Source organism: Chenopodium quinoa, unplaced genomic scaffold (assembly GCF_001683475.1).
Source record: "Chenopodium quinoa cultivar QQ74 unplaced genomic scaffold, ASM168347v1, whole genome shotgun sequence".
NCBI classification, from domain to species: Eukaryota; Viridiplantae; Streptophyta; class Magnoliopsida; order Caryophyllales; family Amaranthaceae; genus Chenopodium; species Chenopodium quinoa.
The window spans coordinates 4,376,040-4,394,309 of record NW_018742770.1 but is presented as its reverse complement, the minus strand read 5'-3'; the positions used below and the strand labels follow the sequence as shown (position 1 = coordinate 4,394,309).

At 34.5% G+C, this 18,270-nt stretch overlaps 1 protein-coding gene across 1 annotated transcript; it reads right to left on the bottom strand.

Moving 5' to 3' along the window:
* Positions 1 to 15,088: 15,088 nt before the first annotated feature.
* Positions 15,089 to 18,244, bottom strand: LOC110724859 (protein GAMETE EXPRESSED 3-like). The gene is given in 10 exon segments (XM_021904350.1): positions 15,089 to 15,738; positions 15,862 to 16,013; positions 16,114 to 16,164; positions 16,245 to 16,277; positions 16,448 to 16,534; positions 16,623 to 16,907; positions 16,997 to 17,243; positions 17,323 to 17,652; positions 17,742 to 17,926; positions 18,144 to 18,244. Coding segments are annotated over 10 exon segments (2,007 nt in total). The 5' UTR covers positions 18,232 to 18,244; the 3' UTR covers positions 15,089 to 15,189.
* Between the last annotated feature and the right edge of the window lie 26 nt (positions 18,245 to 18,270).

Below are 18,270 nucleotides of genomic sequence, written 5' to 3'. Positions count from 1 at the left end.
GGAACTTGAAATAGATTTCCAAGATAATTGGCATCAAACGAAATTGGAATATCATTAACTACGGCCGAGCACACACCATTATCACATTGAAAGGTATTTTTGAACTCATAAATAAATTTAGGATAAACAGGGTAATGAGAACAATTCTGGAACAAGTGAGTCCATTTTTGATAATCAATTAAAGAAGTAAATTCAGTGAACTTACTCGCCACACACCAATCATAGTTGATGTGATATCCGAGAGTGTAATTCCATGATGGGAATTTGGTGGTTGCGCGCCGTTTCCTGTCGCCGCCCTTCACAGCCTTAGCCTTCCTCTTTGGCTGAGCAGATGGATGCACCACCGCAATTGGCACCGGTTGTGGAGACCCCGTGTTTGAGGAGGGTTTGAATGGTGGTGATCGGGTTTTTGGGGTGGTGTTTCGGTTGGTTTTCATGGTGTTGAAGATAAAATGAAGGGAAGGAGAAGATGAATAGTGTGAATAGGAAGGAGAGAGAGTGAGGCCGGTTATGGGAGTGTATGGGGAATTTAATTGATTTGATAGGTGAAGGTGGAGTGAAAAGAAGAAAAAGAGTTTAATGGGGAGGAGTGAGAAAGAAAAGTGACGGTTTAAACTGTGAGGTAGTGGGGTAGTTTTAGAGGTAGTAGGATTTAATTTGGTGAAATAATTGCACTCATCTAATTCAATGTTGATAAAATAAAATCGTAAGTTAAGAAGTTGATATACATGCTTCTTATCTTACGTAGCAAATAAGATCTTTTTGTATTTTTGAATTCTATGAGGAATAGAAAAATTCATCATGAAAAAATAAGGAAGGAAAAAGATAAGAATAAAAAATAAGATAGAAATAAAAGATAAGAAAGAAAATAACAAGAAGAAAAATAAAAAAAAACGAAAAAGATAAATGAGAGCAGATTGATTGTAAATTATGATGATAATTTACGTGATCATGATACAGAGAGTAAAGAATGATGAAAAAGGAACTTGAAACAACATGGCTCAATACTTTTAACATATTAAAAGTATGTATAAGTGACTTTTCAATACTTCACAAATCTTTCCCCTGGGTAATTTCAGCTGTGTTATTCACACAAGATTGAGCGTAGCATTGTTAGTTACATCCGATTTTACCTTAGGGGTTCCAAACAAAAATCACTTGAGCCGTAGCATCCCCAATTCCACACGCATCTTTTCAAACTTGTCTCTGCTTAAAGGCTTAGTTAAAATGTCAGCAATTTGAAATTCAGTAGAAATAAAATCTAGCTTAATTAAGCCCTTTTCAACATTATCTTTCAAAAAGTGATGCCTTATATGTATATGCTTAACTTTAGAGTGTTGTACTGGATCTTTAGAAATGCAAATGGCACTTGTGTTATCACAATGAATAGGAACGCACTCTAAAATAATGCCATAGTCACGCAACTGTTGTTTTATCCATAGCAATTGAGAGCAACATGCAGCAGCAGCCACATATTCTGCTTCGGCAGTGGATAGAGCAACAGTGTTTTGTTTCTTGGAACTCCAAGAAACCATGCAGGAGCCTAAGAATTGGACTATACCTGATGTGCTTTTACGATTGACCAAATCTCCTGCATAGTCAGCATCAGCATATCCTTTTAGGTCAAACGAGTCACTTTTTGGATAAAACAGACACAAGTCTTCCGTCCCTTTCAAGTATCGTAGAATTCTTTTGACGGCTGTTAGATGCGATTCCTTTGGATCCGATTGAAATCTAGCACAAAGACCTACACTAAACGAAATGTCAGGTCTGCTGGCAGTTAAATATAACAAGGAACCAATCATACCTCTGTATTTTGTTTGATCCACACGAGTTCCCTTGGGGTCTTGGTCCAACCTTGTGGTTGTTCCCATGGGAGTGTGGTTTATCTTTGTGCTTTCCATACCGTATTTTTTTAATAACTCCTTCACATATTTCTGCTGATGGATCATTATTCCTTCGTTAGTTTGCTTAATTTGGAGCCCAAGGAAGAAGTTGAGTTCCCCCATCATGCTCATCTCAAACTCACTGCTCATTAAATCAGCAAAGTACTTGCACAAGGATTCATTAGTTGCACCAAAAATAATATCATCAACATAAATTTGTACAATTAATAAATGAGTTCCTTTTGATTTTAAGAACAAAGTTTTGTCAACTTTTCCTCTTTTAAAATCATTTTGTAAAAGGAATTTTGAAAGTCTTTCATACCATGCTCTTGGAGCTTGTTTTAATCCATACAGTGCTTTATCAAGTTTAAAAATATGGTTAGGAAAGTTTGGATCCTCAAATCCAGGTGGTTGTTCAACATAGACGTCTTCCTTTAAAAAACCATTTAAAAAAGCACATTTGACGTCCATTTGATAAAGTTTAAAACCCATAAATGCAGCAAATGCAATTAAAATACGAATTGCTTCTAATCTAGCTACAGGAGCAAAAGTCTCCTCAAAATCGATACCTTCCTGCTGATTGTAGCCTTTAACAACTAATCTTGCCTTGTTCCTTACAATTGTGCCATGTTCATCTAGCTTATTCCTGTATACCCATTTGAGACCAATAACCTTTTGATTTGTTGGTTTGGGTTCAAGGTGCCACACTTTGTTTCTTTCGAATTCATTTAATTCCTCTTGCATGGCAACAATCCAATCAGCATCTTCCAAGGCTTCTTTGTGATTTCGAGGTTCCAGTGTTGATAAGAAGGCGTTGAATGCACAGAAGTTTCTCAGTTGGGATCTCGTCTGAGTTCCCTTGCTTAGGTCACTTATAATTTTATCCAGGGGGTGTGACCTTTGATGTTTCCATGGCTTTGGTTGGAATGATTGAGCTGGTATAAAAGTGTTATTTTGAGTTGCTCTTTCTTCCATTTCTTCATGGTGTTCTGCTTCTGCATTTGCTTCGCCTTCTGTATTTTCTGTTTCTTCTGTATTTTGATCAGAGGCTTCAGTATTATTTGGAACTTCAGTAGGTTCCTTATTAGTATTTTCAGTAATTCGAACATGCTGCTTTCTGGGAATTAATTCTTCATCTTGGTCTGTTGAACGAGTGAGACCAATTTCAAAATCTCCATCTTCATATTCCTGTATACAACCATAATTATTAGTTTCATCAAAAATCACATGTATACTTTCTTCTACACACATAGTCCTCTTATTGTAAACTCTATAAGCTTTACTATTAGATGCATATCCTAAAAAGACTGCTTCATCACTCCTTTCATCAAATTTTCCAAGATTTCTTTTATCATTATTGTGAACAAAACATTTGCATCCAAAAGCTCTTAAATGAGCAATATTAGGTTTTCTCCCTTTTAACAGTTCATAAGGTGTCTTGTCCAACATTGGTCTGAGCATGGCTCGGTTGACGATATAGCATGCTGTGTTGACGGCTTCTGCCCAAAAATTTCTTGGAAGCCCACTTGCTATTAGCATTGTTCTTGCCATGTCTTCCAATGTTCGGTTCTTCCTCTCAACCACACCATTTTGTTGTGGTGTTCTTGGCGCTGAGAAATTGTGACTTATTCCCTGTTCTCTGCAAAATTCATCAAACTTGGAATTTTCGAATTCCGTACCATGGTCAGTTCTCATATGAATAAGTTGATTACCTATTGATTTTTGTGTCTTTTTCAAGAAAGTCATAAACATATCAAAAGTTTCATCTTTACTATGTAAGAATATGACCCATGTAAATCTAGAATAATCATCCACAAGAACTAAGACATATCTTTTTCCACTTCTACTTTGAATTCTAACGGGGCCACACAAATCCATATGAATGAGTTCCAATGGTTTTGTGGTGCTTACCATTTTCTTTGATTTAAATGATGATCGAACATGCTTTCCTTTGATGCAGGCTTCACAAATTTTGTCATTTAGGAATTTGATAGAAGGTAATCCGATTACCAAGTCCTTTGACCTTAATTTGTCAAGCAATGAAAGACTAGCATGTCCAAAACGTTTATGCCATAGAAGTGGATCATCCTCAATAACACTTAAACAAGATAGATTGTATTTTGGAACTTTGTTAAGGTCCACGGTATATGTGTTCCCTTTACGAGTTCCTTCCAAAACGATTTTACCAGTGTTATTGTTGATGATTTTGCATTTTTCAGAAGAAAAGCTTACAAAGTTTCCTTTATCACAAAACTGAGAAATACTGAGTAGATTATGCTTCAAACCCTCGACTAAAAATACATTGTCAATTGCATGGGAACTTGACCTTCCTACTTTGCCAACAGCAACAATGTTGCCTTTCTTATTGTCTCCAAAGGTCACTGTTCCCCCTGTATAGGCCGTCAGTGAGAGAAATCTGGATTCATCTCCTGTCATGTGCTTAGAACAACCGCTATCGAGGTACCACTGGTTGTTCCCCCTCACTTCGACCTGCAAAAGAAATTAAGAGTTAGTAGTAGGAACCCTTTCATTCATGGGTTCCTGTGTTGACACATTTAAATCAGATTTCTTCTGCCAAACATAATTCACATTCTTATTGTACAGATTTGCTTTCTTAGTACATTCTTCACTGCGATGTTCCTTTTTACCACAGAAAGAACAAACGGTCTCACTAGGTAAGTTCACATATTTCTTTTTCTTTCCAGTGGACTTCTTCTTATGAACATAGCCTAGACCTTCTGTTCTTTTTGTCTGAGCTTCCTTTACCCACTTGGGAACACCCGTGCTTGCTGTATTTTTACTTTTTCTTGCAATTTCTAGGTCCTTTTCTAGTTTCTCATTTTTATCATTGGTTTCCTTTATCTCTTTCTTAACATGCTCTAGTTCATTATTAAACATGATTAAAGGAACTTCAGTAGACCTGCAAGAATCAATGTTAGTACACAACATTTTATATTGAGTCAATTCAATATTCAGCATGATATTCTCACTCTTGACTCTTTCAAGGGATTCTTTTAGCATAATATTTTTATCTAACAATTCAAAGAATCTGCCTTGAACATCATTTCTTAAGCTATTCAGATACTTAACATGATCTCTACAAATTCCAGTTGCCTTTTCGGCTTGCCTTAGTTTTGCACATAATTCTTTATATTCATCTAAGGTTTCTAACAATAAAGAGATTAATTTATCCTTTGAGAGAGATTTCAAATAATTAGGTTGAATGACTACCTCATCATCATGCTTTGCCATTAGACAGAGATTGGCTACTTCATCGTCTGTGTGTTCCTGTTCCTCTTCTTCGGAACTTGATTCTCCCCACGTGGAAATCATTGCTTTCCTGAAATTTGTTTTAGAAAAGTTAGGCTTGGAATTTCTGCTTTGATCAGCTTCTTTTCCCTTGCCTTTCTCAGATTCCCATAATGGACACTCTTTGATGAAGTGGTTGGTGCTTCCACATTTGTGACAAGAAGACTTGGCTTTGGGTTCCTGATTTCTTTTACTGTATCCTTTCTTCTTGTCTAAAAACTTGTTGTTACGGTAGAATTTTTTCAGCCTTCTCACCAACATTGCAGCTTCTTCTTCATCGATGTCAGACTTCTCTTCGGATTCTTCATTAGCTCTTAATGCTAGCCCTTGACTTTTGACAGTCTCCTGAGTCCGATTGTTCGACTGGATCTCGTGAGTAATGAGGGAACCCGCAAGTTGTTCCAGATTGAACTTGGTGAAGTCTTTTGATTCCTGCACCGCTGCAACCTTTGCTCTCCATCTGTCATTGTCTGGAAGACTTCTTAAGACTTTTCTGACCTGCTCATCTATAGGAATTATCTTGCCAAGACACGTTAGTTCGTTAGTAATACTTTTAAATCGAGTAAACATGTCTTTAATGGATTCTTTGTTTCCCATTTCAAAGCGCTCATACTGAGACAAAAGAATGTCTATTTTGGAACGTTTAACATCTGACGTTCCTTCATGTGTAACTTCCAGAAGATCCCAAATTTCCTTTGCGGACTTGCACCCTTTGACACGAGTATGTTCATCGGGTCCAAGTCCCCAAATTAAAAATTTTTTGGCAGTAGCATTCATTTCAAGTTTTTCAAAATCAGTTTTTTCATACTCATCCATAGGTTTAGGGATTACCTCATTATTAGCATTTGTTTTCGTAATTTCGTAATCTCCTACTTGTATAATCCGCCATACCTGATAATTCTCTGCTTGGATAAAGATTTCCATCTTATCCTTCCAATAAGGATAAAATTTGCCGTTGAAGTATGGAGGCCTTTGAATGGATGTACTCCCGAATTCCTTTTCCTCTGTGTAAGCCATTTTCCAGGAACTTACTCAACAGGGTTGCCTGCGTGTTCTGAGTTCCCGCTCTGATACCAACTGAAAGTCTAACTGGCTAATACAAGAGGGGGGGTGAATTGTATTTGAGGTGAAATCTAAAAACTTTTTGCGGAATTTAACTAAATGAAATAGTGACGAGAGAAGATATAGGCTTTTCTAAATTTCCACTAAGTAATCAAACTCTTTACAAGTGAAGATTCAAACCCGTTAACAAGTTCCACAAATTAGGAACTTGTTCCCAACTCTCACAGAAGACTTCAGCAACGAAGCTTCCTTGACCTCACTTTACAAACTCACAATCCCAACCCCTAAGTACTTGAATACAATCTGTGATTACAAATACCTATTGCACTCAAGAATATATGAAGGAAAATAACTCTCTTTATGTTATTAGATGGCTACTGGAATTTTTATGCTCAAGAGTTATATCTTTCTGAGATAGTTTGCATGAGTATTTATAGAGAAGGCTTAGTCATTAACCTCCACCATAATCACGTCCACATGTCAACAACCCACTAACAACTTGTGGAGTTATCTTGACAGATTGTGATCATGAAGAGGTTTCCTAGCCTTATCTAATTAAACCACTATCCTAACAACTTGATAACCATTAGCCGTATAAAAGATTTTCTCACAGAAAAACCACTTGCTAACTTTATCAAATATTTTATTTAAAAGATTATCAAAAGTTTGTTTAAAAAGATTTTATTTGAAAAGATAAATTTATTATTTATTAAAACAACTAGATAATTATCTTCGATAATTATCTTTATTAAAACTTTTACAAATTATCTTTTCTTTAAGAAATTATCTTTTAAAACTAACTTTTATTCCAGTAGTCTTTAACATAAGTCATTGAGTTCCTTTCCGACTTTATATTATTGAGTGCTCACAATTAAAACTAGAACGTGAGATTTGCACGAGGCTTTTTAAAGAATGCTACTCCGCATCCAAGTTCCTACTCCGGAACGAACTTTGCTTGAATCCTTTATTCACCAAAGACTCAAAACATTCATTAGTCGAGTTTGTCAATTTGTCCATCAAAATCAAAAGGCTCAACAGGATGCTTAAAGATTGCCAAAGAGCTTGTAGACTTAGTTCTTTGGCTCGGCGATTAGACTCTTCAAAGGCTCAGTAAAGATTTGTACGTTTCCATACCATAAGTTTAAAGTATCACTCAATTTTTTCCTTCTGTGGAGAAGCTATGTCTTTGGCTATAATATTATTTGAGGTTGTATTAGGGCGTGCTAATTAATAGCTATTCTAATCTCACATCTTGCTCTATCTTCTACTCCATTCTTGCTCTTTGATCAATGATTTTGTACTGTAATTTATACAAATTTAAATATTCATTAAAGATGTTAGTCTAGGCACACTATTATTACAAATTCATACAAATTTTATTTACTCTATATTTTTTTGCAGTTAAGTTGTGACACAACCACCCATTTATTACATCGTCCAAAATATTTAACTAATTCTGTTACAAGCCTAAATGGGTTGTTATTCTAACAACCCTATATATTATCATATACAAATAGTTGAACTTAATTATTAAATTAAAGAAGTATACAAACTAGCGAATTGGGGCATCCTTATTGTTTTGTATGAATTGTGTGTTTTTGAACATTAATAGCATTATGTATATCCAATGAAAGTTATATTTCAGAATAGTACAAACTACTAAGTACATAAAGTAATTGGATGAAACTGAATTGTCATAGACATTAAAAGCACTATATAGTACATACGTCATACATATTCTGTAGTAGATACTAGATAGTACTTCTTACAATAGTAACAATAATTGGATGTGGATAAGAGATACTGTGCAACAAATAAATGAGATGAGAGTCGTATTCTCAATATTGGATGTATTTTTGACGTGAAGCAAAGCTTTTCATTAATTAAGGCATGAAAGATGATAATGATTTCTGCCTTTTGTGGACTACATTCTTAAATCTCTATCAGTTCTAGCATATAATAATTCGAAAGAAGCTAAGAGAGGAAATCAAATTAAAAGTGTCGTTATCTTGCCTTAAATCTTAGTTTCTCCGAGAGCGAACATGCCTCCAGTAAGGGAATCCATTCAATGAAGCTTTGACCATATTTAAACGTAATACTACCTCCGTTACACATTATTTGCAACGATTTAACATAAAGTAGAGAGGGAAAATGTCTAATCATTGCAAATAATATATAACGGAGGTAGTTAAAAAAATTCCAAATACTTGAGTTTAGACAACACAAGCAAATGAAGGAAATTTAACCCCAGATTGTACTGCAATAGAAAGGTCCTTCCATCATTATTGCAAACATATACTACCTCCGGTCCAAATTACTCGCAACTTTAAAATATTTTATATCTCGCAAATAATACCCTCAAAGTTACGAGTGATTTGGACCGGAGGTATTACAACAAATTTTACATCAACAATAATATTACTTGTACAAAGCAACTAACCAAGTCCATGCGCATTTATAAACATAGATACTCCAACTGTGAAAAGTACTTGACAAGTGAAAATGCAAAAGCAATTTCACCAAAAAAAAACTCACCTACTAACAACTCGGAGGGTGAAGAAGCATCTCTTATATCCACCACTATTGGGATAAATTGTTTAGCCATAAACATAATAGCTCAAATACAGAATCATTTCACTCTTTTACACTAGTTGCCATAATTGAATTGCCACAGTAAGAACGAAGCACATGGTATAAAACAAGGATGAAATCAGGCGATGATGTAGGAACACGAAATATAATTACACCTCCGTTTCATTATAATCGCAACACTATTTCCATTATATTTGCTACGCTTTTTATTTGATAAGGACATATGGAGTACTATTATTTTAGTATTTCACTCTCTTAAGAAATGGACTCGGTTCAGTTCACTTCGGTTCAATTCCATTCAATTCAGTAAATGTTGAACAAACGCTAACTCTACTTTTACAAATACTAAGTTAGGTCCCGTGCCATGCACGGTTATTATAATTATTTATTATCGATTAAATGTTATATTTAATTGATTAAAAATAATGAAGTATTTGACATTTTGACATAATAAAACATGGAATTACATGTTTAATTGACATTCTAATGATTCAACCATATAAGAAAATCTATATTAGCTACATATATAAAGATAAAGATTAAAAATTTATTATCGGAATAAAAAAATAAAATAAAATAAATCATTTAAAATAAATTCCTAAAAAAAACACAGAAAGAAGAATAGATTTTTTTTTTTAAAGGAAAAAAGGAGAGGATGTGAGTTATGGCAAAAATCCATACATATACACTTATCAGTGATCATATTTATATTGTAATGTCTTGTTTAAAAAATCCATACATATAAACTTATCAGTGATCATATATTTTTTAAAAATATTATGCTAATATTATATTTTCCGTATTAGTTAATTGAATGTCAATATAAAATAAAGGTAATTATCATAGCTATTTATATTTTAATTATATTTTACAAATAATTTCCTAAAATAATTTTTCTATTAAATTAATTGTTTTTTTTTTAAATACAAATGACATACCAGATTGTTAGGTCCCGTGCCATGCACGGTAATTTTAATTATTATTTTTAAATTAACAATGAATTTTTTCTAAAATATTATATGGTGTAATGAATTTATTATAAAATACCCTATAATTAATTATTATAAAAGAGCCTATTAGCCCGATAGTTATTTTTAAAACGCATTTGACAATATGTATATTATATTTCATAAAAAAAATTGATACAATTTCTTGTCGTTAACCAAATGGGTTTCTTAAAAGTTGCACATTACACTTCTATAGTCACTTTTAGGGATGTCAATGGGGTGGGGCGGATTTTGGCTTTTCAATCCCATCCCTGCCTAATAATCTCATCCCCATCCCCGCCCCGCCAAGTCTAATGCTAAAACCATACCCACCCCACCCCCCACTTGGATATCCACCCCCACCCATCCCCGCCTCCCAAATACAACAACAATACATAATTTAAAATACAACAAAAAAAAATTCATTGTTTATATTACGCTTTTTAAATTTTTTTATATATATATTATAATGTATTACATTTATTACTTTATTTTACATTATTATTTATTATTTATATGAAATAGCATAAAAGTATATAATTATCTTTTAAAAAATATATAGATAGGTATGGGGTGGGGATGGGGCGAGTATGAAGCGCGGCGGGTGGGGTGGAGCGGGGATGGGACGGGTACAACCTAAAATTCACCCTTGCCCCATCACCCATGGCGGGTATGGTTTTTATCCTCATCCCTGCCCCGCCACCCGCCAAACCGAGACCCATCCATACTCACTATGTATTCACAAATTATGTTAAGAACTTGATTTTTTTTCTCTTTCATTGATTTTTAGTTGTTAATATTTATTTGTAGAAGGATACATCAAATTTTTAATTTAATCTATTTTTTAATATTTGAAATTCAAAAAACTGTCTTGGATTTTTTTAACACATAATTAAAAATATAAATAAATAAAATTATTGTTTTAATAAGTAGTACATAATATTATGGCACAATTATATTAAAAATATGGTTTACTATATTTTTATGTACTTTAGTTTCTATATTTGCCAATGTACTCTGTATATGTTATGGAAAGACATATCAAATCTCTTATATATCTATTATTTTTGCTATCTTTTTATTTACGTGTAAGATGTGTCAAATCTTTAATTTATGTATTATTTTGCTATTTTCTATTTATGTATAAGATTTGTTTGCTAAAAATTATTTAAAAAAAAAAAAAAAAAAACTAAAGGACACACCAGAAAATGACACATGTCATTGTTGGTGTGTCTTTTAGTATATAGTTATTGATTGATTTTATCTTCATCTTTTGTATCAACCCATTTACAGCTTTTTTTTTCATTATTTATCTTCTTTTTTTTTTTTTTTTTTTTTTGTGTGTGTGTGTTATTAGAGAGCCACAAAGGGTGGGGTTGAAAATCGATCCCATGATCTCTTGGTGTTTTAGAGAGCCACAAAGGGTGTGTGTGAATCATTCCTCAATACTGAACATATTTATATACAAAGCAAAAGAAACCAACAGTCACAAAGTAACTGTCAAACAACCAAGCAAAACTAACGAGAAAACCCTCAGTTTCTAAACTCCTCTGACACGCGCCCGACCGGGCGGCAGAGACGATTCCAGAACTGACCCTCGCGCCCTATCGGGCGAGCACCACCCAGATCGGGCGGTGAACCGGGCCAGCTGTTATTACTTCTCTAAACCGTGAAGTGTTTTGCCTACCTTCAACCTTTTTACCAAGGTTAATTAATCTTGTTATTTGCTTTAATAATCTTGTTTAATTAATCTACAACACCATATCCTAAGTAAATTAATTAATTACATGAATTTTGTCTCCAATTCTCAAAATAATTCAACAGTACTTTGTTTCTTATACTCCGTATCGTATTCCTCCTAATGTCAACACCGCAACTACAACTATTAAAAGTTGACTCGACTTGAAATACCGACTCAAACCCGATTATTAACCAACCCATCTGAACCCGAAAAAATGGTGACCTAAACCCGACCTGACCCGACCTGAAACCAACCCTAGACCCGAGTTGACCCGAGTATGTGAGACATGAACTCGAACATGAACTGACCTGGAGATGACCTGACCCGAATATTACCCGTAAATTATTGACCTGAACCAAACCCGACTTAAAATAAAATTGACCCAAACCCATTTTAACCCGTCAAAACCTGAATTTAACCCGACTTATTACTAACCTGACCTGAATTCAACCCGACTCGTTCCTTACCCGATTCGAATTTAACCCAACTGTTACAAACCCGACTCGAAATCAACCTGACTTGTTATTGACCAGACCCAAATTCAACCCGACTTTTTATTGACCTGACCTATTACTAACTCGAAAAATTCAACTCGATCTGTTACTAATCCGACTCGAAATTAGCACGACTTGTTATTGACCCGACCTAAATTCAACCTAAATTGTTCTTGACCCGATTTCAAATCACCTTAAATGCAATTTAGACCACCTTATTATTGTTGATCAAAACATTTTGTATAGGGAGACAAAGTCGGTCCAGGCCAACAAAAAAAGAGTATCATCCTCAAATTTAAGAGTTAAATATAGTATATATTTGTTGGTATATATTTGTTGTAGGTCAAAGGAGATAATTATCTTCCTAAAATATAGAATGCTTATATACTAGGGAAAGAGGAGATGAAAGAGCAAAAAAAATTTAAAGAGCCATGCAAATGATGCAATTAATGCAAGGTAGTACGTCGTACTAGCTAAATTTATTTTCAGTTGAGTTGTGGATATAAGAACAAAAAGAGTCCTACAATGCAAGGTTGTACACTTGTACAGTTGTACTAGCTACTTCCCCGTTCTTTATTACTTGACCCACTTTGACTTTTACACTATTCATCATCCCTCCTTTGACCGTCTTTTGTGAATAATATGTAAGGAAAAATATATTCATGTATGATCTTTTGGGATTCATCTCAATAAGTACTATCATAATATATAACTTTTATAATTTTTACTTATAGAGAATTTAAGTTATTGATCGTTAAAGTTTTGCATTGACAAACGTGATAAAAGAAACAGGTCAAGTAAAAAAAACAGAGAAAGTATATTTTTGTTTTTTTTTGCAGTTGAGTTGTTGATAAAAGAGCCAAAAGAAATAAAGATAGAGCCATGCAATCCAAGAGGTAGTACGTACTACGTAGTAGGAAGTACTGTAGTAGCTATATTTTGTGCAGTTAAGTTGTCACCCAACCACCAATACTAATGCTTATGGGAAAATGTTGTTATTATCCTTGCATCATTTGTGAGCAAGTCTTTTCATTATTAAAATGAGTTATACTCGTTTGTTATAGATTTTGATCTTGCTAACGAGCGCCCTGGGGCGTCAGATAAGGAATAATTATATTGGTTGAAATGGTATTAAGTTAGGAATGTATGACAAAATCACGCATCGTTCGGTGTAATTAATGTTAATTTTACTCTAATATTCCCACTTTTAATTCTCTTATATAACGCCCCGAGGGCGCTCATTAGCTTTTGCCTATAGATTTATAGGTCAATTGATCAAACTATTACTATCGTAGATTTATAGGATATTTAATGATCTAACGATTAGTCTATGTATTTGTACTTTCCCAAGGTCTTGTATCTTATACCCTTTTTAATCGAATTTGAAATCACTCATTTTTGTGATCTCTGTTGTGTATGTAGGTGTTTATTTGTTTAATGCTATGTAGCTTAACTATAGTATATTTACATATGGTATTATTATTAGATCACTTTAATGGATCAATTATGTTAGCTAATAATTTTTAGAAGTGGTTTTTCCTGATTGGATTATATATGTTGGATTGTTGGTCACTTGGTTGTAGCTACTCCGTAATTCATTTCACATGATTGAAACTAGTGCGGAATTATTTATATTACATAGACCTTAAAACGTGCAATCACTACTATGGCTCAATCAGTTGTATTTGATCTACAATTTTTTACCATGTATATACAAGCTATCCCACTTGCTTTTTCATTCTCTCTCACTCTCTAATATATGTGCCTAAATCAAACGCGTCAACTAAATAGAAACGGAGGAAGTATATGACGTTAATCTTGTTCATGATATTGCTACACCAGTACGTCACACAATATATTTGCTACAATTTTTTTACCTCAACCTCAACCAAATTAAAATAATTAGACACTAGCTAGTAGTAGTTGTAAATTAAAATAAGCCCTTGTTAAACATTATTTGTTCATCTTTGCTATACTCTTGTCAAGTACTCAAGTATTCAATGAGATAAGTTGTCAAGTAGGTGGAAATTGTACTCGAAGGTACCGAAAGAATTGATGAAGCAATAGTACTCGGGTTTCAATACAATGCATAAATACATAGTTGGCCTTATGAAATACTACATCAAATAAACCAGTAACACTAGTTTTAGCTTTGATGCTTGTATTCAAGTCATGAATGTAGGTGAAGATGATGTGGATCCTGTTGCACTTGCAGGTATGGAAGCGCAACCTCCACCCCCGGAAACACTTGTGTCTCAAGCCATGTATTTTTGAGATAGGTACAATACGCATCGTAACATGTGGATACAGAAAAGACTTGGAAGAATTTCACAACAGAATTCGAAATTCTGAGCTTCTTTGGGTTGGTAGTTTAAGACAATTCCAATTTGCTCTTCCTTATGCCAGATCAAATGTCCGCTTTCGTCTCATTGACGGCACCCCGACGGACGAAGCTGATGCCATTCAGAATGCTGCTCAAGCTGCCAACAGGAACTTTCAACGCTAGCTCGCTACGACAACTACGTACTTCAAATGTCTTAGCTTAACTATGTTACTTTGTTCTACTTCGTATTATGTTGTTTATTATAGTTAAGTAATGTCTAGCCTAACTGTATTAGTTTGTTCTACTAGTACTTCCTTTTCTTTTGTTAGTTGGTCTCATGTGTCGATCATTGCCTCCGATCCGCGAGGTCCAACCTTATGTATTGCCTAATTTATTATTATTCTATAATACTAGCTAGCTCGCCACTTGGTTTCAAAAACAAAAATGTATAGATCGATCACTCCTAATTAATTAGTAAAGCTCTAACCACTTGAGTTATCCCTCATTCTCTTATCTTCACTACAATCATCTCCTATGTGGTTAGGTTGTGTGTGTTGGATTAATACATTAAACTTTTAATGCTCAATAGAAAAAGCTTTTTTATCAAAGCATTTTTTATGATATTGCTAATAATATGATTGACCATTTAACCTCTTTCAATGTTGTTTCAGAAACAATTTAGATAATTACTCCAATGCTTTCTTCTTAGTATTATCATCATTTTTTATTTTCATAGAATAATTAAATGTAAATATTGATTTGTAAAGCATATTAATACATACATAAAACATCACTCCTAATTAGTAGAGGACAAGGACCTTCTTCTCCTGAACAACCATGCTTTTTCACCCCTACTTTGAACCTTGTTCACATCATGAAGGCGTCTAGACCCCGAACTTGTTCTTGAGGAGCTGTCATACGAGTCTTCCCATTCACTAGAGCTTATTTCAATTGCTTCATCTGCCTTTGCTTTCCCCTTCAGATCTTTAGCAGCCAATTCTATTTCAGTATGCAAATCATGCTCGGAATTTGTTTCTTGATCACTTTCTTCACCTGAAGTACTGCTATATGTGTGAAACATAGTAACATTTTCAGTATTTGACCCTTGAAAAGAATAGCTTCTTACTTTCCTATCATATATTGGAAGTACAGGTTTTGACAGTGAACTTGTGCTGTCTTTTCCTAAGCTGTAAGTTGTTGAGAGTTTCCTTTCGATGCCTTCTCTTTAACGTACTAGATTGCTCAAATTTTCCAAAACATTGCTGGTTGTTGCCTCCTTGGCTGCCTTCTGCTCTAGCTCTGAAATCGTCTGATCATACTCTTTCTTTTTAAGCCGCAGTGATTCCTAGAGAAAAATATAACAGCAAGTCAGAATTCCACTGCATATTCATATTTCCAGGATTTAATCTTGTAGTTCTGAAATTGGCTAATAGTAATAGAACCAGGGTGTTACTAATACTAGACTTACTCGTTTATCAAGGAATTTTCCAAGATCTTGATTTCGGAGCTTCTGCTTATTCCAAAATATACAACAGAATCGTACACTTATAGCCAACGCAACCAAGATAATGGTTTCAAACAGCAAGAATAAAAGTATAGCTCTTTCGTTTCCTAGGAAAAGAGAGTAAAATATCCCGATTAATGTCAAACACTAATCAATTTCCAGTCTTAAGACTCCTAATACATACTGAATGAAAATACAACTGATCTACCTGTATAACACTGATGCTCTTGGGCCTCAACTCGGAGCAACTAAATGCTAGCTTCAGATCTGCAACCAGAAACATAAACCAGTTATGTTGGAAATATGCAATTTAAGGGCATAAAGAATGAGTGTCTCAGATGAAATACTGGTGCTCCTGCATGGAAGTGGGTTTCCGATCTCTGCATCACAATATAAAAGTGCAACCAATCACTCAGAGTATTCTAGGATTTCTAGCAGAATCTGAAGTAAAACAAGCAGCATGAGAGCTTTAGTATGTATATCAACTCAAGGCCATTAGTTAATTTTACGCAACAATTCTTTTAAGCAAAAGAGTGATTATGATCCTTACTTGCTGCAGCAATAAAAGCAAGGGCAATCTCCTCGTTTAGATTAAACTTATTCAGGTCACTTCGTGATAGGTTTGATGCAAATTCACCTGTGTTAAGTGATGTACACAGTACACATAGTGATTAAAAGATTGGAAAAGAGTTCTCAAAATGCAAGTTCTATAGTGAAAAGCTTACCAGGATACATGTCCGACCAATAGAAAGCTTCAGTGGCAGGAACCAACAATGAAAAAACAACATTCTTGGGTTTCATTGCAGAAACAAATGTGTAATTATCAATCACACGGCTGCTTTTACCCTCCACTTCTGTCTGTGATATATAAACTGCATAGCCAGAGCAATCAAGAACAGGACTGACTTGAATCACGGAGTTCACTGGAGACGCCTTAGAGAACTTTTTTAGGATCCCCGTTGGTGAGATGGAGTAGAGGAATCCATCAAGTGAACCGATAGATACCCACCCTACAATGTTTACAGAAGAACACATTACAGAAATCAAATACAAAAAATAATCAACTGTTAGAAACAAGTTTTATGACAAATTAAATTACCATTGGCATCAACTACAGGTAAAAGCTCTGCAGAACTTAGAGGTCCAATATTAATCTCCCATGAAATATCACCTGTAAAAGCATCTAAACCGAGTACAATGGCCTTAGCAGGAACTGTAACATACAGGAAGCCATTGTTTCCTGGAGTGGCAGTAAATACTTTGTCAAATGAACTCAAATTCTGAATCCATTTAAAATGAGGACTACGAGCTGATATAGAATAGAGTTCTCCCTCATTATTTGAAATCTGCACACCAAATCAAACACAAAAACTCAACAAAAACTTGTAAATGACATGACTGAAAGACTGATCTGAGATAACTTACATATACACTGCTCTCACAACTATCAATAATAGGAGGTGACTTGAAATAACAGTCTGTAACATTATTCTTGCAACCTTGAAAATACCCGAACTGATTAATTACCGGTAAAGCACTCCAACGCAGCCTCCCTCTCAACGAATATGCAAAAAGTCCTTCATTTCTAATGTTTATATAGACAGAAGATGTTAGCATACTTGCAGAAAGTCCAAGGATTTCATCTGATCTTTCTCCTGTTGATTCATTACCAAAGAAAAGTTCAACAGCTGGATCAGATGTTCCAGCAGTCAAAGTATTGATCCTTAACACTTTGTTTTCTGCAATGATGTACACCTACAAACAATTTGATAAGTTCGCGTAATTGCTAGTCATGAATTCATAAACCCCTTGCATACTCACTAAAAAAGGCTGATAAAATTTACCTTCCCTTTTCCACCATAAACCGGAGCAATGCCGCCATTGCACGTATAATTCAAGTGTACACTCGAAACCATAGACCCATTGCTTTTAAAAGCATACAAAAATTTCTCAGAACAAGAATATACAATTCCATCATCTACAATCAGAGGTTTCCCTAGCCTAGAAGTAAAACTTTTCCATGGTTCGGCTGCAACAAAGAAAGAATGCACATTTCTCAGAAAATTCTTAGTAAATCCACTAATTATAAAGGATACATAAACATATAGCAACTAACACTTTGCATATACTACATCTAATACTAACTCCGTCCAGACTTGAGACTTTTTTTGTTACATTACTAGTTCAAGTTACAATATCAACACGAGAACATGGCAATTAATTTGTGATGGGATTTCGTATCATACCTTGAATACAACCAGGCAGAAGTAGAAGCAAGACAAACCAAGGAAGTACAAGTAGTCTAGTAATCCAATAGCAGCCCACCTTGCACATAATATCAACGAGTAAAACAGAATTTATTGACAATCAGTC